The following is a 24,154-nucleotide window of genomic DNA, read 5'->3' as shown; positions in this document are numbered from 1 at the left end:
TATATATGTCATTTTTTTATTACAATATATAATAATCAAATTTTATGCCGTACACCTTGCGTGAGAAGTTATTAATGATGTAACATTAGCGAATGAGTTTAAATGTAAAAAAGTAAATTAATTTATTGCTATTTTGTGATAAAATATTTTCTGGAGACACATTTTAATAAGATTAATAAAAAAATAATGTGCTAAACATTTCAATAAAAACTAACATAATGCTCGATCTTTATGGAATGACAAATGAGTGTGTATATCAAAAACAAAAATGACAACCAAACCATTAATTGCATGGAAGCAAATGGTTTGTCTATATGAGTGTTAGCATTCAAAGCACACACAATGTCTTGTATTAGAGTTACTCAGAATTAGCCTAAAAATGCATTTGACAAGAAAGACATCCATCGTTTCATCACATCAGAAGTTAAGAGCTATTCTGTTTCAAAACTTCTGCTTCAGCCCTTGCCATTGGGTCATCCTTGACTTCCACTGCATCTTCCTTTTCCCCTTCTCGCTCTTCTGCCATTTTCTTTCTATGCAATTCTTCTGCAGCTTGCATTGCAGCCCTGTTCTCCGCCTGAACTCGTTCCATTTCCTCTTGTTGTTGTTGCCGCTCAAACCACGTATCAGCATCCGCCCAAACTGAAGAATTGAAGAACAAAGTCAATCTCACAAGCATATAAATTGATCTCTGTGACTTTCAGCCCCATGAAAATATAACCCATGGAAAATGTCTGCTTTTAACGCTAGAATCCTAGAAGTCTACTGCATCAAGACCTGATGGGTTTAATCTTCGATTAAGATATGAAAAATGTCTGCTTTTAACGCCAGAATCAATCGATCAAATTTAAGCAGATAAAGGACACCACTTGCAATCTCCAAAAGCAAGACATATTGCATATGTATTACATGCAAAGAGCAGTAAAAGCTGATGGCACAAATTTATGTAACCCGCCTAAAATGCTATTGACTCAATGATACCTGTGAATTGTGAACAAGTTAAATCTTCAAAAAAAGCTACTGCACCAGAGACAATTTTACTCCATGTAAGATTGGTATTCAAATGGTTTCCTTTTTACACCACAAATAACTAAGTGCAGATAACTCATGAACTTTAACATTGAGAAACAAAACTCAATACCCCCTTTACATAAATAATTGAAGTTTTTCCAATCGCATCTTAAACAATTGATTAACTCATATGCATAAGATGTTTGCAAATACAAGTTCCTCCTTAATTTGATTGTTTGCACCAGCAAATTCAGTCACAGTAGAAAATGTCAAGCACGTGCTAGCAACAAGTTTCTGATCTCATCTAAATCATAAGACTCACGTTCATCAAGTCCCACATCAGAGTTACACATCATAATACACACATTTATCAAGTCCAAATCAGGGTTCGACAAATTCTTGTAACTATTCTTATCAATGCATCCTATAAAAGACAAAGACTTCTAGCTATTGAAGAATTGCTTGACTAGTTTTTGAGAAAGCCAAGCATTTAAACAATCACAACGGCCATCAACAATCAAAACTTGAATGCATTAAGAGGAAGATTAGCTACGTATCAAAAATTATCCACCATCTCAAGAAATTTTGATCAAATAGTTCGTTGTTATGATTCTTCAGTTCATTGCCCAATTAGCTATAATCAATCAATTCAAAGCAAAAACCCTAAACCCCGAATTACCATAGATATTACAGAGCGTAACCTAAAATTAAACTCAACCAAAAACCAATCCACCAATTCAAAACCATCAAAACCCAATTCACAAAGAAGACAGAGAAGATTGCGGTTAGGGTATAAGCATTTTAGACTTTTTGAAACAAAATTTAAAAAGGGAAAAAAGCAAGAAGTTATATTGAAGAAATAGGAGAGGAACTTACTAGGCTGGGCCGCCCAACCCTGTTCACCACCCTTGATGCGTTCAGGAAGAGCGTAATTGACAGTAAGAACACGGCCATAGAGCTCGGCACCGTCCATATTGTCCATAGCAGCGGAGGCGTCCTCTTTTTCAAGGAAAGTAACGAAGCCAAAGGACCGGTGCTTCTGGGTAGCTTGATCCAAAGGAGTTTTAACGTCCTTAATGTCACCAAAAGGGATAAAAGCGGCGTGGAGAATAGACTCATTCACTTCCTCTGCTAATCCTCCTACGTACAGTGTGTTCTTCTGCACTTGTAGTTGCTGCTGCTGCTGCTGCTGCGCCATGGTTTTATCACTATTAACAAAACTATCACTCTCTCTGCTTCTTGCAATCCGTTTCTTTCTTTCTTTTTTCTGTTAGAGAAGATTTCTGATTTTGTTTGGTGAGTTGAAATTCGGAAGGCTAGATCAGGAATTCTGGATGGGACTGTTTTGCTACTGATAATTAACTATTTAGACCCTAAATGGTCGAAATTTCAAATTATTATTAGATTCTTACCGTTTGTAGTAAAATCACGGTTAAATGAGGAATTGAATAGTAATTTTCTTTTTTTTTTTTTTTTTTTTGAAAGGAGAATTGAAGAGTAATTTAATTATATACATGAATGGCTAAATAATAATATTAGCCGTAAATGATAATAATTAAAAATTACAAGTATTTAACTGTAAAGTGTGAGTACTAAATAATTTAATGATGTTAAATCTCCCAAACCAATAAATAATTTTGATAACAAAATTTTACAAAAATTTAAGAATTAAATAATTAATTAACGATGATTATATGATAATGCTTTTCTATTGTTAGCTCATATGTATATTTATCACCGCGATAACACTCACTTTGACATACAATTTATTAAGAATTGGCATCTTGAGTTGCCTCTTATATTCTTTTCTTTTTTACTATACTCAAGAAATGGTCGGTTGTTATTTAAAAAATAGTTTTGTTAATTTAAACCAAAATCGAACCGTAGTTTGGAATTATCAATTTCAAGAATATCATTCCTTCTTTATTTTCTTTTTTAAAGACATTAAAATTCTTGAATGACGTAGAGACATTTTGTGCTAACAAATCATGTTCATATCATGCTGAGACACTAGTACAACGGGCTATAACCATTAACTTCATTGCATTGCATAGAATATCCAACTGCAACAAGCTTCAAATCTATTCAAAAAGTTATTTCAGCGAGTTACTTATTTCAAGAACTGTTCAGGAATAATCTTGCAGGTGCCCATGCCGAGACACAGAAAAGATATGCGAGAAAACACAAAAAGAAACAGAAACAGAAAAAGAAAAAGAAACCCCAAATCAAAGTAACATGATGGAAGTAAACCAGTAAACGTCAAGCATTCATTCATCTGCAATTTTTGTATGCATAAATTTGCAGCGAGACTTACTCTCAACTCCTGTCGTGATGTAAATAAAATCATAGCATTCACTTCTCAATCCATTCATCTTTCTAACGTATAAATGAATTGTAAAATAATGATGGAGCCGCTTATCTCAATGATTAACCTAGTCATTCAAAATTGTGACAACAAAATCTTCTCAGCAGCCAAGATAAAACTTTTGGATTACTCTACTTCTTACGCAAGTATAAGAAGCCAACAACCACAGAGATACCAACAATGGCTACTGGAAAGGCCCAATATTGCTTTGTCAAGTCCTTGAGCTTCTGGACATGCTCTGCTGGTTGTTTGTTGAAGTCAATTTTGAGTTCTGGGATAACCGGGGCGGATGGATCAAGCTCACCAATGCAAAAGCTTTCTAATAGCTCCCTTGCACTTTCGCTATGGCCAGCATCTTCAAACTCATCTGTTGCATCTTTCCCTTCAATGAAATTACAAGCACTGATTAGAATACTGATTCATGACTAAACTATTGATAGTTGACTTATTTTTTAGTTGAAATTTCTGTTGAGGCATTTTATTTTCACAAGATTGAAAAATAAAAGAAAAATACCAATTGTAGCAAGGACAACATCGTCTCCACCCGGGTGCTCATCCAAGTATGAACTCACATCATATACCTGGTATGGGCCGAAAAAATTAAATACATATTTATGCAAAATATAGGGAGGATAGGGGGAAGGGGGTTTCATGTTCTCATCATGAGATAAGAGACGATGATAACAAAATACAAATTTGCAATTAAATTAATCAGTGAAAATCCAGCCATGTGCTGACCACTGCAGTAATCATTAATCGCAGATAGTGTTAAGCAAATTCAGCAGCACGCAAGGCAGCCAACAATAGAGTTCATTTTTGACCGATAGACAGCATTTAATAGGATCCTTATAGACAACATACCTATAACAATTTCAGGTAATCCAAAAGAGAGTCTATTTGTCTAGAAAAAAAATACTCGAGCAACAGAGATCCACCGTTTCAGGTAACTGGAAAAGCCCTTGATAAGTACAAGCAAGAATAACTCATATCTTAAAATTAATATTAAACCCTTCTCATAATATTTTTATTATGTATTGACCCCTATAATTTTTTTTCTAGATTCGCCTTTGCCTATACCATAGAGAAGCAACAGAGCTCCAGGCCACTGTTTTCATTGAACATTCGCAGCATTAAAGAACAGGAGAAACTCAGATAGTTATCTCATTCATAAGAATTTTAAGCGCTAAAAAAGTTGTCTCAGTAACTGAAAGTGGATGAGGTGGCTTTGATACCTTACTAACTAGAGCACATGGTACTCTTATTTTAACTGTATTGCAACTATAGTTAGCCACTGTTTTCTAAGCATGCAAGCAAACGATCTTAACAATCTATCTATACTACTGTACATGGGAAACCAATTTAAGCGAACACCTACCTTTTAGTGCAGATTAAGGACCAACCCTGTTTAAACTAAAGTGATCCAACCTGAGTCTTGCCAGTTAGAGCATATGCTCTTGCAAAATCATGCACACAGGAAATCTTTTTTTTTTTTTTTTTTCCCTTTAACTACCCAAGGAAAAAGAGAAAGATACAAGACAAAGAATTCCATTAAAACATAAACCTAAACAAATGGAATGTGTCTTTCGCCCCTTTTAAAATACTAGAGTTTAAGGTATCCAAGAAAAGCGTAATCAAGCCAGTTTATTAGCACAACATAAGTTATACCCCAAAGTAAAAAGGATAAATTCTGCAACTAAATTCCCATGACCAACAGGCATAATCATTTAAAATTTAACATTGTAGACATCATAAAAAACACTTCAATCACTAGAATAAGCTGTTAATCCAAAATCCCCACACTAACTAACACAAGGCCGCCTATTGCCTATAGTCTATAATGTATATGCACAATTAATAAAGATTTTCCCAAGAGCCATTATTCCATGTTTAATTCAAAAAATTTATGTTCTAAAGGGATTCAAGCAAGAGCAAACACATCAACTACAGTTTGAATTGAACTATTACTAATTCAAATTCAATACTTCCACAGGCAATTGTTCCTTTTGAAACTCCAACAGAATAGATATCTACAGCCAATTATTATAATCCAAATTATTATAATAGCAACATAAGAATTTAACAATAACCCAGATCTAAAAACATAATAATCTAGCTATAAAACCCAAAAAGGAACAAGTTCAAAAGAACCAGACAACACATAAAAATATGACCCATATAGACTATAATTCATGAAACCCAGAAAAAGATGTAAAAATGGTACCTTGCCATCAATAACGATCCAGCAGTCGTCCTTTGTATTGTGTTCGGCTGCTTCTTGCATCGTATAAAGCTTCGTAAGAGTAGGCATACTGTTTGTTGGTCGACTATCTCGCTTTCTCAGATATTCGGTATCTCAAATTTCTTTTTCTCTGTTGAATCTTTGTTGGTTTTTTCTTCTATTAGTTATCACATAAGCCCTCTCCCTTGCTTGTCGTACGGACAAAGATGATTTCTGAATTGGACTTCTCTGACTCTCTTCTCTGCTAGAGAGACCAAACCTAAACCAAATGGTCCAAAACCCAAATAAGTCGGACTTGAGCCTGATCCAATAGGATCCAAAACGATCGTTCTTTTGAACATGTCGTTTCCCTGGACGACAGGAAAATCTTTTCCATGGGAAAAGTTTCCTTAGCAAGTAGTAAAATATTACTGTTATTACGTGTCTTGTGAACCAAATTGTGGTTTAATATGTTTCTTCGAGTAACAGGAATTCAAAGCTTGTGTACGGACAAATCTCATGCACACTTGCCACTAATCTATATAAATTTTATATGTTCATTAAAGAATAATTTATTTAGAGAATTAAAAGAGTAAATAAACACCAGCTAATTAAAGTTTTTATTTCTCTATACCAAAGGCTAAAATAAAAGAAATATGTTAAACTGAAACAAGTTCACAAGACAACAATATCATAAACATCCAAATGACCAATTATTATCAATAATTTTTCTTATTTGGAAAACAAGTTTAATACTAAGGGTAAAATATATCTCAATCCTTAAATTAATACTTTCTCTCTTTACTTCCAGAAAATAACTATAACATATTTAACTTTGTTTCCATTTCATTATCGGATCTTCTGTTTAAAAAAGAGTTTGTATCTTCAATTAAAAAAGAAAATGATTAAAATGACTTTTCTAAATATAATTATTTGAAGTATTCCCCTTTGATAAAAAAAAAAAGTAATCTTTGATTATGTCGTAATTGACACATCTGTTTCTTTATTTTAAAAAATAAATATGACGTCTCTAAATAAAATGATCTTTCTAAATTGAAAAACCTGAAGATGAGATAGAAATAAAAGTTAGAGATGTTATATTTAATTCTTGAAAGTGAACGTATAATCTAGGAATTCAGATATATTTTACCCTAACACTAATGACTCATAAAGGAAAAATCTGAAAAGGTTTAGCTTTTTATGCTATTTAGAGTACGTTGAAACCAAAATGGATTTCCTTATGAACCACCCAAATAAAATGTCATAATCTACAGGATTTTTACGTTAATGCTAATATCAAAAGGCAAAAGACCTTATACTATTAATAATTCCCTCACAATTCTTCTTCTCCTTCTTCTTCTTCTTCTTCTTCTTCTTCTTCTTCTCGCTGATGGCTCGTAATCTAATGACTACTGTGGCTTTATTCATAGGCTTAACTTTACAGTATTTCATAATCACGGCATTTGCTTGCAGTAGTGGGCAATGCAAGGTCTTGACACTATTACATATATTCTAATTTCTTTTTTTTTTTTTTACTTCTCTTTTGTTTCCTTTGAATTTTGAGTTTGATTATTGTTTGCTTTGTTTTGTACTGTAGCTTCAAGATCAATGCTCTTCTGATGCAGATTGTGAGGCTGGGCTTTATTGCCTGTCTTGTTCTCGAGAATTTGAAGGTTCAAGATGTGTAAGATCAACCATAACAGACCAATTCAAGCTTTTGGTAATTCTATTTCTTTTTTTCCCTTCAATTGCCAACTTCCAATTATCAAACAATAATGGAACATAAAATGAAGGAATTTTTTAAATATTATTTTAAAATAATTAGTAAAAACTTAGAATAATCATAGTTGATCACTTAATTTTTTTTTTTTTTTTTTTTTTTTTTTTGAGAATGGAAAATTGCTTCTATTAATTAAGAGGATTGTCCAACAGAACAAAAGGAACAATAGAAGAAGGAACTTCTTCCATCCAAAACAAAGCATCAACAGAAAATTGAGCCAGCTTGGCCAATTCATGAGCTACCTGGTTTCCAAGCCTACGAACATGAGAACATTCAAAAAAAAGAAAGACTAGAAATACATGCCTGTGTATCCAAAAAAAAAAATTAAATACATGCCTGCTCTACTAGGTTTTGTATTTATTACATTCAGCCGATAGTTAATTTTTATTTAAAAAATTGTCACTAATTATTTTTTTTCTCTTTTTTTATCTTGTAAAAAGACACTCATGCAGTTATTTATGCAATTATCTATTACATTTAGTGACATACATTAAATCAATAATTAATCGCCGTTTAGAGAAAAATTATCATAATTTGTTACTAGTTTATCCCTTTTTTTCTAGGAAAAATATTTGTTGATGCGCATGGCTCCATTTATAAGCCAAATCAGTGAAAATAAAAATTCTTTAAAAATTGTTTACACTTTATCATTTTTTTTAAATATGATAAAAAATATACTCGTTTTTCATTGTTTTTTGCTTTTTTTTCAATGAGAATACACTACCAAACTAATGAAAATAATGATTTTTTAAATATTGTTCTTATTTTTATCTTTTTTTTTTCTACTATGGTATGAAATATTTTGGTTTCAATAAAAATTCTTATTTTTAATTAGTTTGGTCCATGGATGAGGCTATAAACTCAGTTTAGATAAGTATTTTCCTTTGTGTATTGTATGCTGCTCTTATACAAGGTGCTGGTAAGTCTAACTTGAATGTGTAAGTATAGGATTTAAGGAGATTTCAGAATTAACTTTGTTTTTGTATCAGGGCTCTATTCTCATCAATCTCATACTTGATGTGCTAATTTACGGTGATTAAAAATTCAAATCTTGATTAAGAAAATTATTTCACTGATCTGCAACAGAACAATTCTCTGCCTTTCAACAAATATGCATTTTTGACAAGTCATAATTCATTTGCCATTAAAGGAGAGCCATCTCGTACTGGAGTTCCTCGACTCACCTTCACAAATCAAGAAGACACCGTCACACAACAGCTAAATGTAAGCCTATCTCTGTATATCTGTCTGCGTATGTATATATATCTCTATATATTTCTTTGACAGAAAAGAAAATTCAAATGTAGCATGGAGTTCGAGCATTAATGTTGGACACTTACGATTTTGATGGAGATGTATGGTTATGCCACTCGTTCAAGGGCAAATGCCGGGACTTCACAGCATTTGTCAGTAATTCTTGTGTATATATATTTCTCTTTATGTTATTATTAGAATATTTTTGTTTCTTTCTTTTTATTTGATATATATATATATACAGGAACCTGCTATAGAGACGTTAAAAGAAATAGGAGCCTTTTTAGCAGCAAATCCATCAGAAATTGTAACGCTGATCCTGGAAGACTACGTGAAGACTCCCAATGGATTGAGAAAGGTTTTTAAAGATTCGGGTTTGATGAAATATTGGTTTCCATTGTCAAAAATGCCTGAAAATGGACAAGATTGGCCACTAGTTAAGGAAATGGTTGCCAATAATCAGAGGCTTATCGTCTTCACTTCTGTCAAATCCAAGCAACAAACTGAAGGAATAGCATATCAATGGAACTTTATGGTCGAAAATCAATGTAAGAAACTGAAGAAATATATTCAGTCATCTTATAGTTAATTTTTCTACTGATGTTATTTTTATTATTTGATTTCATTTCAGATGGGAATAAAGGGCTGCATGAGAACTGTAAAAACAGAGAAGAGTCATCAACACTTGATGACAAAACTAAGTCTTTGGTTCTTGTAAATCATTTTGGATCAATTCCTGCGAGGACACTTGCTTGCGGGTTGAACTCTGAAAGTCTTATCAATTCCCTTCACAAATGTTACACCGCATCCGGTAATCGATGGGCTAATTTTATCGCTGTTGACTATTACAAGGTATATATATATATATATAATGTAAAGTTATGAGATTTTTTTTTTATTATTATCTTTTTACTTCCAATATGCCATTTTTCTATGATGATTGACATTTGACAATGGCGCAGAGAAGCAATGGAGGTGGAGCATTTGAAGCCGTAGACACACTAAATGGAGAGCTATTGTGTGGCTGCAGTGATGTACGCGCTTGTGCGGTAAGATTTTATGCTTATATGAATCATATAATATAATTTGCAAGAAAATATTAATTGCCATAGTAGTAATTTATATCATTCAAAATTCATGAATAATTAATTTCCATCCATATTATATTGCTTGCAGCGCGAATCACCGACAAGATGTACTCATTAAGGAGGAAAAATAGACAAAAAATTGTAACTCTCTTGAGAGTGTATAAATTATTATTAATTATTTAATTTATGTATTATCAATTCAATTATCTCGAAAGTAAGTCGTTCTACTTCATTATGTAAGAAAGGAACTTACTTTATATAAAGCTTTGTAAGTTGCATTTTTTAATTACGTACAATGAATTTACCAAATTTAACATATAATACATTATTATCTAAATGCACTTCAAATCATATTGCATACGTTATTGTCTTTTAAAATATCAATTTTAACCTTAATACATTTGCAATCTTTTTCCTGCCACTTAGGAAATGAACTTCTCTCTATTAACCTAATTTTCTCTTTCCTTTTTCCTCCAAAAGCTCATATCAGCTCCAAATTTATAAATGTTTCGAGCCAGAAAACAAAGAACCCCCAATGAAAAATGAAAAAAAAAAAAAAAAAAAAAAATCTGATGCATTTAGTCTTCTCCAACAAGATTTGAAAAATGTTCCTGAGAAGTAGGTTTCAATCCCAAATCATATTGACTTTAAATGGTTTAATTCCATGATCCGAAACGGCGGCCAAGGAAACGCAGAGCCATAGCACATGGCTTTCTGATTTCTCTGGTTCTAGTGTTGTTTATTTAACTTTGACTTAGATCAAGATTGGCTACAGGAAAAAAGCAATTGAAACAAAGACAGACCATACAAAGCATTAGCAACAAAAAGATGGCGGCGAGAGGAACTCACCACATGGTGGTTGGTGGCTTCAACTTAGCTGTGGAGCCAATGCAAGATTTATAGTATCTATTCTGCAACAAATTGAAGCACTTTTGTCGGTCTTTACATTTTTTTTTTTTTCTAACATGAAATAACCTTAAAGATAGCCTATTTTTAGTCCTCTAAAGTAAGAGATGAGGTGAATTATTAGTGATTACATCTCAATGAAACTTTGTTTCTCTTGATATTGGATTAGTTCACGATCCTAATAATCATTATCTGTCTCTGCTTGCTTAAATTCAGTCCGTAAATCTATTTATAGATCAAACTAATGAAAATAATTTTTTTATTGCAACGAAGATAGTTATAATCATTCATTGGGAAAAAAAAATAAAGTGAAAATAAATTTTTTAAAAAATGAGTTCGGTCCATAGATGGGGCCGTAGACCAAGGGTAGGCAAGTCTAATCCTTCTTATATATCTCTTTTTTTAATGTATCAAATAAAAAAAAAATCATCATTTTGACCTCGAACTGTTTTGATTATTTGCTATTGAATTTAGTAATTCAGTAATCGAATATCTATTTCATATTATAAAAAATTCAAGGACCAGAACTCTAACAAGTTATATATCTCGTTTTCTTGTGCGTCAAATAAAAAACATTAATGCCAACCAAGTTTGGCATGTTTGGTCTTTTCACTAACGTGAGTAGTTGGAGGTTTCGAGTTTGATTTTTCTTGACCATAAGAATTCCCACTAATTTGGTGAGTTAAGGTGAGGTATGCATTTATTATGTAGGACATCGTGTTATTTCGACCCATTGGACCTTCTAATGAATAAAAATAAACTTTAATTTTTATCGTACAAAGAGATTATTTAATTATTAATTAAAATTGTAATTTCAAATCTCAATTGAAATCCAATAAATTAATTACAAGTAAAAGACACAATTTTAAATAACATTAACATGAAAAAACTTGCTCATAAGATTATAGTATTATTTGACATGATGTGAAGAACAAATATGTGCCCTGTAATTATTTTTTGGTGCCATTAAATTGTAAGGTACAAACTCCTTTCTTTTTTGTAGCTAAACTTTTTGTTGAACATGTAATGCTGTAATTAATAATGGCTAGCTTGTCTTTTTTGTGGGTCTAATAGATATAGGAAGGCAAAAAAATGTTGAATAGACGTTCTCATTTTGGTACCACATCAAGAATTCAGAAGAAAAATAATTATTGCATTTGCATGTTCTATTATGTACCAGATGAGAAGACGTTGAGAAAGAAATATATATATATAAAAAAAAAATATATCACCCTCGATTGGACTTGAATATTCTCCAATTATATTCGTTGATTTTTCCTTTTCCATTGCTTATATTAAAAATAACGATAAATACTTTAAAGAGGATAGTAATTTTTTTTATTAAAATGAGAGATAGAAATATTCATCTCACTTGCATTAAAGAAATAATATAAATTATAAGAAATATTTTTTTAAAGCAAAGTCACTAATTTAAATTACATATGAAGAGATAAAGTTTCATGATACTGCCGTAATCTCAAATGTAAATATTACAATACCGATCAATACTGAACGCTCTTAAAAACGGGTCGTGGATATCATATTTCATTCATTAATTAAATTGCGTAGATATTATAATAATATGACTTAGTGGTTCGTATTTGGCAATAGTTTTTTATGTATTTTTTAGCATTTTGACTGAAAACATTAAACTTCTAGAGTATTAAATAACTTTTAATATTTTGACTAGTCAAAATATTAAATTTTTATAATGTTTCGTAACGTAACATTTGAACTAATTTTTAAATATTAAATCACCGAATTATAAAAGTTTAATGTCTTAGATTTTAACTATTCATGAAAAAAAAGTTATTTTAACAGTTATAAACACTATGAAAAAAGTTAACAGTTATTTTTATTGACTCGACTCGATAATTAAGGGCGGCAAAAAGAAGGATGGAAAAGCAGAAGAAGCAATCAGTTAAGAGCAGAATTTCCGTACCATATAAAAGCAAAGAAATGCACGTGGGGACTGTGAAGAAGACATACTTCTTGCAAGTTCCATTAAAAAAGTCTCACCCACTCACTCTCTGCCTAAAGTCAATCTTTGCGTCAATCTTCTCTTGTCCCCATCATTTCATTTATTATTTTCTTTTAAGAGTAGATCTCTTGTCCCCTTTCTTCAACATTGGATCCCTCTTTACCCCCTTTTTGTGCTTCAATTTGTCCTTTCATTTTTGAAATTGCCCAATTTTGTGAATTTGTGTGTGTGAGTAATTCATAATTTTGATTCTTAAATACTTAATTGGAGATGTGCCATTTTGAGGAGGTGAATATGAACAAATTTTTAAATTCAAATGCGGATCAAACGGTATTGTGTCATAAAATTCATTCAAAAAACAATACAATTTCAATTGTTTTATAAGTAAGATACTCTCAATTAAACTTAAGAGTTTGCTTTTATATGAATTGAGTTCATGAATTGAAATTTTTGAGTGAAAATTTCGAAAAAAACCCATTTCATTAGTGTTCTTTTATAACCTAAATTGGAAGTAATAATGTGCTTTCATTAGTTTCTCTATAAAATAAAGTATTCAGGATAAACGTAAAGTTTTATTTTCTTTCAGTATCTTAATTTCTATTTCTTAAACTCTAATTTAAAAGTGTAAATTAAACTTTTTATTGCTAAACTACCATCTGAAAGTAGAAGTTCAATAATCTGAAACCCTAGTTTCACTCCTCTCCTCTTCTTTATCCTTTTTGGCTCAAACTTTCCTCTCTTTTTTTTACGTTTTTTTTAGCGATCACTAGTGATAAATTGAACAAATTATATACTCTGTCGATCTTATCAAACCCTTTAAATCCTATTAAATTATTTTTATATAAGTGGTTTGATTTATTCATACAAAAATATATTTTTTTTTATTTGTACTTTATTCTTGTTCTCTATTCCTAATTAATGAAATACCTATTTTATCTTTTTCCTAAAAAAATAAAAATTGAATATTTGAAAGTTCATTAGCAAGAACATTTACAAGATATTGAAAAATGTAGATTTCCAAAATAATAATCCATAGTAAAAGATATTCCAAATAGTATAAACAAAATCACACCAAGATTTTATATATGAAAAATTCCTATACAATTTATTGTTTTCAAACTTTGAATATTTTGGAGTCCTCTTCTAATGCTTTTGCTAGTATTCGCCGTCGGTTTGGTGTTCCTTGGGTGGCCCCTCAAGAAGTTTGGGTTAAGTTGAATTGTGATGGTAGTAGCATTTCAAATCCCGGTTTCACTAGTGGGGGTGCTTTGTTTTGAGATTTTATGGGAACATGGTTGGGTGGTTTTCCATTAACAGTGGCCATTCAACAATATTGGTAAGAGAACTCACTTTTCTAAACATAATTATTTAAAGTATTCCCCTCTGATAAAAAAAAAAAAAGTAATCTTTGATTATGTCATAATTGACACATCTGCTTCTTTATTTTGAAAAATAAATATGATGTTTCTAAATAAAATGATATTTTTAAACTGAAAGACCTGAAGATGATAAAAATAAAAGTTAGCGATGCTATATTTAATTCTTGAAAGTAAACGTATAATCTAGAAATTCAGATATATTTTACCCTAACACTAATGACTCGCCAAGGAAAAATCTGAAAAGGTTTAGCTTTTTATGCTATTTGGAGTACGTTGAAACCAAAATGGATTTCCTTATGAACCACCCAAATAAAATGTCATAATCTACAGGATTTTTACGTTAATGCTAATATCAAAAGGCAAAAGACCTTATACTATTAATAATTCCCTCGCAATGCTTCTTTTTCTTCTTCTTGCTGATGGCTCATAATCTAATGACTACCGTGGCTTTATTCATAGGCTTAACTTTACAGTATTTCATAATCACTGCATTTGCTTGCAGTTGTGGGCAATATTGGTAAGAGAACTCACTTCTATTAAAACTGGTTTGATTATTGCTTAGGACTGTGGTTTCAAGAAGGTTGTGGTGGAAACTGATTGTTTGAAAGCTGTTCGATTAGTCTCTTCATATTTGGAGTCTTCTCATCCTTTAGCGATTCTTGTTCTGGATATTAAAATTTTATTGGCTTGGACTTGGGATTGTTCTCTCCATTAGGTTTTTTGCCAAGTTAATTTTGCAGCTGATCTTTTGGCTAGGTTAGGTCATTCTATCCCCTTTCTCCTTATTTATAAGCATTTCTTTTTTTAAGTTATGACAAACTTTGATATATGTATTAGAAACACTTTCACAGTGAAAATGATTCGAATTTGACATGAGATAATTGATTAAATCAAATATAAGTGTCTTGAAAATTTAAGTTTTGCTTCAATTACTTTTAATCAAAGACTTTCAAGAAAAGAGTTATATTTTTTTATGCTTTGCATGTTGCTTAAACTCATTATATATGTCCGTGATTTAATTTTTTATATCTAATTTCTATTAATTTTTGTCTACGATTTGATACAGTAATAATTTCTTTAACTAAATAATAGTATTTTACTATTATAGTAAAATATTAAAATTTTTGGCAAAACATTAACCCTTAAAATTCCTAATTGGATAGGGAAATTATAGATAAATACTTCTCATTTTTTCAACTTTAGTATTAGAATATCTAATTGAGTTTAAATAACAATTATTTATTAGAATTCTTAACTAAGTAATGATTTTCATTCTTTAATCTTAATTTTAAGATTCCTAATGTTAATATTAGGTCAAACAAACAAAATTTGTTAATAGTCAAGCACCTCATTTAAAACACTTGTTAACCATACATCAATTTTCTCCATTAACTGAAAAAATTAACGTTTTTCTAAATTAATAAATAAAACTTTGTTTTAAGTATTAAGAATATATATATAAAATGAAATTGTCTTTCTTTTTTCTTTCAAACAGTTTTTAACTCTTTTTATATTAAAAAAAAAAAACTCAACTTTGATAAATAATTTTTTATTCAATTTTAATATAATATCTTCAATTATAAGAAACTAAATTGGACTTTTTTTTTTTTTTTTTTTTTGAATGGAAATTGGACAGTTTAAGCTAAAAGAAACCCTATAATCGGAGTTGTTAAGCTTTCGATTTTGGAGGGAAACATATATATGCTATCAACATAATGTAATAAAAGAAGCATGAAAAAAAGAAACAGAGAAGAGAAAAACAACCGATCAAAAGAAAGGAAAAAAGAAAAGAAAGAAAAGGTAATTATACACATTTGTATTGTCTCAATATAATGAATGTTCATCTCTCCGTCATTTCAAATTTGCAGACTTCCTTAAGTATTAGTAATGCTCATACTTCATTTTAACTAGCGAATTTGAGTTAATTATATTTACTATACAATATGATTGCTGAATCGTAGTCTTAAACATTAACTATCCAAATTTCAAAATTATAGAAATGGCCATAATAATTACTTTATTTGTTAGTTTTATTATTCAAAATGATATAAATTCATTTGTTTCGTTACAAGATCAGCGAACTATATTAACTATTAATAGTAAAGTTCTACGTCTAGTTTATATGTTTATTTGTAATTCTTGAAATTAATATTCATGAATTACATTTTCAAAAAAAAAAATTACTTTATTTGTTTTAATATTTGATTAATGATAATACTAGGATATTTTTTATAGAGATGTATATTAAATAGGAGTAGAATAGATTAAAAAGATATTAGTTGTGGTGGTAAGTAACCTCAATCCCTATAAGGGTGAAAACATATTTTCGATAACCAGAAACATTTTACTGGGAGATCAAAATTAGACCTTTATGTTTTACTATATGAGAAAATTTCTCCTACTAAGTTTATAAATTGATAAAAATATTATTAAGAATTTTAATTCTTTAAGGATTTTAAATTTATTGAATAAAACACAAAGACAATTTAGTTTTGATTGGTTATATTAATTCCTATTTAAATCTCAATTCCATTGCATAAACTAAGAAATTAAATTTTATACTGAATAAGGTATATATATTAAATATGTTAATTTTATTGATTGAGAGAATAAAGGTAATTTAATTTTAATTGGTTATATTATACTATATAAAGTACATATTAAATATGATAAGAATATAATATGCTTAATTATTATTTTTAATAAATTTTTAATTTGATTGGTTATAATTCTACAAATAACTTATTTTACAAAGAATAAATGTAATTTGTTATTATATATTAAGAAATATATTATAATATTTAATATATAATATAGAAAATAAAACTAATTAGAAATATATATATATATAAAAGAAATTATATTATATACTATATATAGTATATATAAAATATAATAATACTATTCGATTCCACCGTTCTTATAATTAGAACCGAGGGTTTTGAAATCAAATCATATAATATAATATTAAATAAAATATAAAAAGTATTAAATATGGTAATATAATATAATATGGTAATACTATCATATAGTAATATATATATATATATATAGATATTTATATGGTAATAAAATATAATATGATAATATTATTAATGGATACTAAATAAAGTATATATTAATATGGTAAGAATATAATATCTTTAATGATTTTACTTTTATTGGTTGAAAAATAAAGGTAACTTAGTTTTGATTGATCATACTATACTATATAAGGTATATATTAAATAGGATAAGAATATAATATATTTAATTATTATTTTTAATTTATTTTTAATTTGATTGCTTATAATTATTTCTTCCAAAAAATTTATTGTACAAATAATAAATATAATTTATTATTATTTGTTAAATATTATAAGATTTATTATTATATACAAAATAGAAAATAAAACTCAATATGTATGTTGATATAACGCGTTATATTAACATACCATATAATATATTGAAAAAATTCTTTTCTCAAAAAACAACTTTAAAATTAGCTACATGCTCGTATACTCCAGAAAAAAGTAAAAAAAAAATGCAAAATACCAAAATCATAAATGATAATCTAAAATATAATGATAATAAAACACTATCATATTATTAATATTTTTTTTTTCAAAAATATTATGGTATAATTTTTTTTTTTTTTGAAAATTGGTATAATGTTATATTTTTATAACACTGTAATTTAAACGATTTTTTTTTAACACAATTTAAAAATTATAAACTATAAACTATAAACTATAAACCATTTAACGACATAACTTCTAGACAAATCATCTGGTTATTATTAATATTTATTTCTAACAATTATGACTTTATTTTATTTTTTATTTTTTAATTAATATTTAAAATTTTGGAGACAGTAAGTACTATTATGATATGAGGTACCATGACAGGAAATAGCAGAAAATATATATTAATGCTAAATTCCAGAAATAGCTCTCTGATAATTCTGAAAATTTTCCAGATTTAGGTTCTTGCAATGCTTTACATTACTTACCCGTACAGGTACAGTAGATCAACTATTGAACTTTTAAGCAAGACAACTTTCTAATTAGAACAGACCGAATTTATAATATTAATATAATAAAAATAATAAATTGGAGTAATAAGAATTTACACTGCACTTTCTAAAAGTAATAAATAATTTAATAGGAATCAAACAATTCAAAATAGATATGATATTTTCAACGTGGTATTTTAATATTCAAATTATAATATATTAAATCATATTATATATATATATATATATATATATATATATATATATATATATATATTTGCATGTAAGTAATTTCAATATTCAAATATAATAAATTAAAAGTTTTCTAATTGAAATTAAAAGTCGATTTACTATAATTGAAAATGCTCTAAAAAGATATAAATTTTTCTATCATCCCCAACAAGAATTAAAACAAATTAAACCTATAACAATGTAATTTTGAATAGTTACAGAGTGATTAGATTGATACAACTTTCCTTGTGAAATGGACCAAAGTGAATGTAGAAGATCAGGCTCGTGGGAACCCACAGTAAAGCTTACCTGACAAATTATCTTAGCCATACGTAACACGACAATGGTTACCCAAAAATTTTACATAGAAGAAGATTCTGCTGGGTATTTAGTACAGACGACCACAAGTACTACATATATTGTTCAAGTGGAGTGAAAGATAGTGAAATTTTTTTTGCCCGCTATAAATTACTACTGTTAGGATTAATTCAAAATAATATTATTAAAAATATTTTGGGATTTCAATTTTATTTAGCGTAGATTTTCTGCATAGAATTTGATATTTTTATTATTAGGATTAATGATTTTTAGAATTATTTTTAGATCTTATTTGATTCGCTTGTAAGCCTATAAATAGGCACATTTTTTTGTTAATTCTACGTAATGCAAAACATTATTAATCTTCTCGTGCATTTTTATTTTTCCTTCCAAAATTTCAACAATTACTCTCTCTCTCTCTCTCTCTTTCTATATATATGCGAAAATAATAGGTCACTGAGTAGGTGCATGGTCTGGCCTATTCAGCATTTCCTTTCTGTCAATATCTCTATCCTTATAACAAAACGCCTGAGCAAGCCATACCAGTTTGCAGCAGCAAAGCACAGAACACAACTCTTTAGAGAAAGAAAGAGAGAAAGAATAGTGGGATTTGATTTCCTTTTTCTTGGGAGCATCAATGGCAGTGTTAGTGATGGTGTTTGGTGTTGGGCTGTTTATGGGATTGTGTGTTTTATTTGCTATGTTCTTGAAATGGAATGAAATAATGTATGCAAGAAAAGGGTTGCCTCCTGGTACAATGGGTTGGCCAGTTTTTGGTGAGACTATTGAATTCCTCAAGTTTGGACCTGACTTCATGAAAAATCAAAGAGCAAGGTATTTTTATTTCTTTTTTTCGTATAAATTAATTAAAATTTTAATTAATTTTCTTGGTGCACTTTCTTTTCTTGTTAAGACTGATAATCAATTCTTTCATAATCTACAGTTTTTTCTTTAAAAAATTGAAAAAAAAAAAAAGGGAATTCTTGATCACACTATATGTATATAAATATAAACATTTTAGAGGAACTAATATTGTTCATAATTTTCTTTTCTTTTCCTTCTTGATAGGTATGGAAATGTCTTCAAGTCTCATGTCTTGGGTTCTCCTACAGTTATTTCCATGGATGCAGAGCTCAATAGATACATTCTTTTAAACGAAGCAAAAGGACTTGTTCCTGGCTACCCAAAATCCGCTCTAGACATACTTGGAAGCTGCAATATTGCCGCCGTGCATGGCTCTACCCATAAACACATAAGAGGTTCAATGATATCCCTTGTTGGCCCTCCCATGATCAAAGAACACCTTCTGTCGAAAATTGACAAGTCTCTGATATTCTTTCTTGCGGACTGGGAAGGCAAAACCATTGATATCCAAGAAAAAGCTAATGAGGTTGGTTTGTTTATTTGTTTTCTTGCTCGTAAATAAAAAACAAAAGGTTTAAGCCAATTTGGTTTAATGGCACTGTGGTCGTTTTCAAGATTAGGGATAACATTTCATCTCAAAAAAGCCCAAAAAAAAAAAAAAAAAAAAAAAAAAAAAAGACAGATTAGGGATAACATAAGCCGGTTCCGGTTCATGTCACTCTTTAACCATTACAGGACCAGCATTCCAGTGAGATTCAGGCCGGTTAGAGGTGCTAAAACTAGAATTGGGCCGGTCCAATCCTGTTCAGAAATTGACCTTCGATCATTTGGATCATCCTGACAGACTAAAAAAAAAAAAAAAAAAAAACACCAGCTTAAATGTCGTAGTCTATGTTACTATCCACTATAGTTTAATGGCAAAACCATCTAATTCACTGTTTAAAAGTCTTTGTTTGTTGTTATTCTCTAATTTTCTAGTTACTTTGTTTAAATCCAGACAAAAATGGCCGATTAGCTTGTTCCTACTACTGTGAATTAGGAAACTAGAAGGAAAGCAAAATCTTTTGAGCTTTTAATGTAACTTGACAATATCAGTTACAACTATAGCTAGCTTTTAAACCCAATTCCTTAAGTGCTTAATTAAAGCATATTAATTGAAGATAGCTCTAGTTCACCATTTGATGTGCATTTAGTGTGGTCACTAGCCTACGTGAAAATGACATTTGAACGAATATTTATCCAGAAAATATAAATCAAAAGCATATATTTTCAAGATTGCAAGATCTCTTTCCTTTCTTTTTTCGGTTTAATATGAAAAGTAAAATATTTTAATTAATGTTTTTTTTTATTTTGTCAGATGGCGTTATTCATAGGCTTCAAGCAGATTCTCGAAACTGAATCTGGTTCAATTTATGAAAGTCTCAAATCAGAATTTGATAAGCTATTACTAGGAACATTGTCACTTCCTATCAACATTCCAGGCACAAATTACTACTCTGGATTCCAGGTTGATTTTTTGAAGGCTGAATTATTGGATTTATTTATTTATTTTTGCATATTTAATCTGAAATTCTTTGCAGGGAAGAAAAAGAACTGTCAAGATTCTGAAACAAATTATTCAAGAGAGAAGAGCTTCTTCAATAACTCATAATGACATTCTGGGTCATCTTCTAAACAGCAAAGACCCAAAATACCAGTTAAATGATCAAGAAATACTTGATCAAATTATTACAATTCTATATTCAGGTTTCGAAACTGTCTCAACTACTACAATGATGGCCATCAAATATCTCTATGAACATCCTGGAGTTCTTCAGGAACTTAGAGTAAGTCATATTAGTGTTCTCTAATTTTCATTTTTCAAATGTCCTTCCTTTCTTCACTAAACTTATATTTGGATTCGTACTATTAGGCAGAGCATTTAATGATTCGGCGAAGGAAGAAGGCAGGGGAGATGCTTGACTGGGATGACTACAAGTCCATGAATTTTACTCGTGCTGTAAGTAAATTGCAAAGCAGAAAGGAAGGAAGTCTGTTGCAATGTTGAAAAACTTTTCAAAGAACTTCAATCGTAATTTTTAATTTTCAACGCAGGTGATTTTCGAAACATCAAGATTGGCTACAGTTGTAAATGGAGTACTAAGAAAGACAACGAAAGATATTGAATTTAATGGTATACTTTTGCCTGACTAAATAGCAGCAAACATTTATGAAAAGTAACATTATTTCTCAAGTTTATGTGAGATCTTTTCAGGGTTTTATATTCCAAAAGGGTGGAGAATATATGTTTATACAAGGGAGATTAACTACGATCCATCGCTATATCCAGAGCCTTTGACCTTCAATCCATGGAGATGGAAGGTATATATAGCTCAAGTTTATTCAAATTATGAAGAAAGCTAGTTAGAAAGCTCATGTATCCAATGAAATTGCAGGATGCGAATTTGGAGTCTCGCAATTATTGTTTCCTTTTTGGAGCAGGAACAAGGCTATGCCCTGGAAAAGAATTAGGCATAGTTATAATTTCTATATTCCTTCACTATTTTGTCACACAATACAGGTTAGTTACATTATATTCTGCTTTGTACAGTAAACTTGCCTTTTGCCATTATAAAATATAAACTTGTTCTTAGGTCAAATTCCTCTTAGAAAATTTGGCCTTTTTCTAAGGCTCGGCCATCCGAAGTTTGTGAAGCAGCTGCAAACATGTCACATAATAATATCTTATAATAGCAAAAGGCAAATGAAAAATCAATTTCAAAAAAAAAAAAAGGGGTATAATTTTGGTTTCCTTTTTGGGAATTGAATATTAATAAATTTTTCTTGTTGCAGTTGGGAGGAAGTTGGGGGGAATGAAATTCTGAAGTTCCCTAGAGTTGAAGCACCAAATGGGTTCCATATAAGGGTATCCAAGTACTAAAGATTAATCAGAATTATATTTAATATTTAAATATATAGAATAAACAAATTATATAATTGCAAAGTTTTTAGCTTGGTACTTATAAATGATTAAGTGAGAAGAGAAGGACAAAAAAAAAAAAAAAAAAAATGCAGAGCTTCAGTTCATTAGAGTTACAGTAGCTAACTGCTGAAATGTGAAATTCAGAACATTGAAAATGTAATTCGACAATTTAAATGAACAAAATTATACTGAATCTTCTCCTCTTCCATTTGATTTTCTTTTTTTCTTTTTTTTTTCTTGTTGGGCTATGGATTTTTCTGAATGATTTTGGCCCCAGAATTAAAGTTCTTGGGCTCTGCAAAAGTGAAAAGTGAAACCAATCAGCCTAATAATTCCTTTCTTCTTTTAACAAGTATTTTTATGTCCAAAGATCAATCAAGTTTTAGATTAAAAAAAAAATTATTTTACACAAATATATAATAGTGAAATAATAATAAAAACTGCATCTTGCATGTAAAGAGGCTATATATATATATAAAGCAGCATGTGATTAGTGATGGTAAACACGTTGATGGAGAGGTGTCAACTGCAAATTATGGATACATAAATATAAATTATAAGAAATAAATAAAAATGTATTTGTTGTAGTGGTGAACATGAAAAATTGCAAAGCGTGAATGGTTTTTAGCTGTCACGAAAACCCCAAACCTGCCCATATTCCTCTTTGACAGATGCAATTTGCTGTAATAAATTCTCCTGTTAGGAGCTTAATTAATATATATGCAGCTGCTGTGCTGGCCTTTCTAGTTTTTAATGTGCAAGATAATTTTATATATTATGATCCTGACACAATATGAAATTATTGAGATAAATATGTAAATTCATATGACATCCGATATAACTCATATTTAATAATTTGTAATTGTGTTTACCTAGTTGGTGTAATTGTGTCTACCTAGTTGGCACTTGAAGTCAAACCTTATAGAGGTTTGATATGAAATTGAATCAAAGGATAATTTTTAAGTGTAGATTCCACCAAAATAATACTCTCCAAAAAACTATTTCACAATCTAATATCATTTCAAAACTATTTACCAATCTAATATTTGTCCTGATATGAAGAGAGAGTGTTGGTAGTTTCAATGCAATAGAAAAAGTTGCTCATACTGACAAACGGTTGGCAAAAAATAATTATATGAATAAACAATAATTTTTATTTTGTATCGAGATCACTAATCCAATTGTTGGTTTCAATACAAAATGAAAATTTGAAGTTGTCAATTTACCTTTTCACTAAATCACACAATTTATTTGGTGGTTTTAGTGGAGCTATAGGATGTGACCACTAGTCAATAAAAAGTATATGGAAAATAGTATTTTATTAAAAGTCCACCAGATTAATTAGTGGTTTCAATAAAAAAAATATTTGTTCACGCAAAATATTTTTTCAGCAAAACACACATATCATCTAGTGGTTTCGGTTCACAATTATTTCAAGTTAAGTAATAACAACATAATTTTTCTTACATAGTTAAAAATTACCAAGAGTAATAAAATGCTGCAAGTTGAACTTATATTATGTTAAAAATGTCTTAATAATAAATACATGAAGAATTAATCATATTAATGTCTACCCACATGTCCTCCTGTACTACACCCTGGAGGCCTCTATTACGATGTGGATTTCTGTGTACTGCATCTTCTTTAATACCTTGGTATTTTTCTCCATGCTCAATATTTATATAGACACTCATATGAGGAGTTTGAACCACATTCACAAATGATTGTTGTGGGCTAGAAAATGTCAGATAAGTCTACCACATTCATATATGGTTGTTGTAAGCTAGAAAATGTTATATAAGT

The 24,154-nt window shown here is 29.6% G+C and overlaps 4 protein-coding genes across 4 annotated transcripts; 2 read left to right on the top strand and 2 right to left on the bottom strand.

Moving 5' to 3' along the window:
- Positions 1–198: 198 nt before the first annotated feature.
- ATE1 (ATPase E1) lies at positions 199–2,360 on the bottom strand. Its single transcript, XM_012212421.3, has 2 exons — positions 1,888–2,360; positions 199–642 (listed from the first exon to the last, which is right to left on the bottom strand). Exons 1-2 carry the CDS (start codon positions 2,207–2,209, stop codon positions 425–427), a joined length of 540 nt encoding a protein of 179 aa, XP_012067811.1. The 5' UTR covers positions 2,210–2,360; the 3' UTR covers positions 199–424.
- An 896-nt stretch (positions 2,361–3,256) lies between these two features.
- LOC105630567 (cytochrome b5) lies at positions 3,257–5,849 on the bottom strand. Its single transcript, XM_012212422.4, has 3 exons — positions 5,598–5,849; positions 3,891–3,957; positions 3,257–3,758 (listed from the first exon to the last, which is right to left on the bottom strand). Exons 1-3 carry the CDS (start codon positions 5,682–5,684, stop codon positions 3,508–3,510), a joined length of 405 nt encoding a protein of 134 aa, XP_012067812.1. The 5' UTR covers positions 5,685–5,849; the 3' UTR covers positions 3,257–3,507.
- Positions 5,850–6,905: 1,056 nt separating this feature from the next.
- Positions 6,906–9,919, top strand: LOC105630962 (PI-PLC X domain-containing protein At5g67130). Its single transcript, XM_020678000.3, has 8 exons — positions 6,906–7,083; positions 7,192–7,314; positions 8,461–8,598; positions 8,682–8,780; positions 8,873–9,176; positions 9,260–9,480; positions 9,591–9,677; positions 9,805–9,919. Exons 1-8 carry the CDS (start codon positions 6,985–6,987, stop codon positions 9,832–9,834), a joined length of 1,101 nt encoding a protein of 366 aa, XP_020533659.1. The 5' UTR covers positions 6,906–6,984; the 3' UTR covers positions 9,835–9,919.
- A 9,049-nt stretch (positions 9,920–18,968) lies between these two features.
- LOC105630569 (cytochrome P450 85A1) lies at positions 18,969–22,365 on the top strand. The gene is made up of 9 exons (XM_012212423.3): positions 18,969–19,359; positions 19,594–19,915; positions 20,747–20,896; positions 20,970–21,215; positions 21,302–21,388; positions 21,484–21,562; positions 21,644–21,750; positions 21,825–21,949; positions 22,222–22,365. The coding sequence occupies exons 1-9, from the start codon at positions 19,163–19,165 to the stop codon at positions 22,307–22,309; spliced, it is 1,401 nt and encodes a 466-aa protein (XP_012067813.1). The 5' UTR covers positions 18,969–19,162; the 3' UTR covers positions 22,310–22,365.
- The last annotated feature ends 1,789 nt before the right edge of the window (positions 22,366–24,154 follow it).

This window comes from Jatropha curcas, chromosome 5 (genome assembly GCF_041381405.1).
Source record: "Jatropha curcas cultivar XTBG-Jc1 chromosome 5, XTBG_Jcur_1.0, whole genome shotgun sequence".
Lineage (NCBI taxonomy): Eukaryota > Viridiplantae > Streptophyta > Magnoliopsida > Malpighiales > Euphorbiaceae > Jatropha > Jatropha curcas.
Note: the sequence above shows the minus strand (reverse complement) of the source record. Positions and strands in the feature narration are given on the sequence as shown.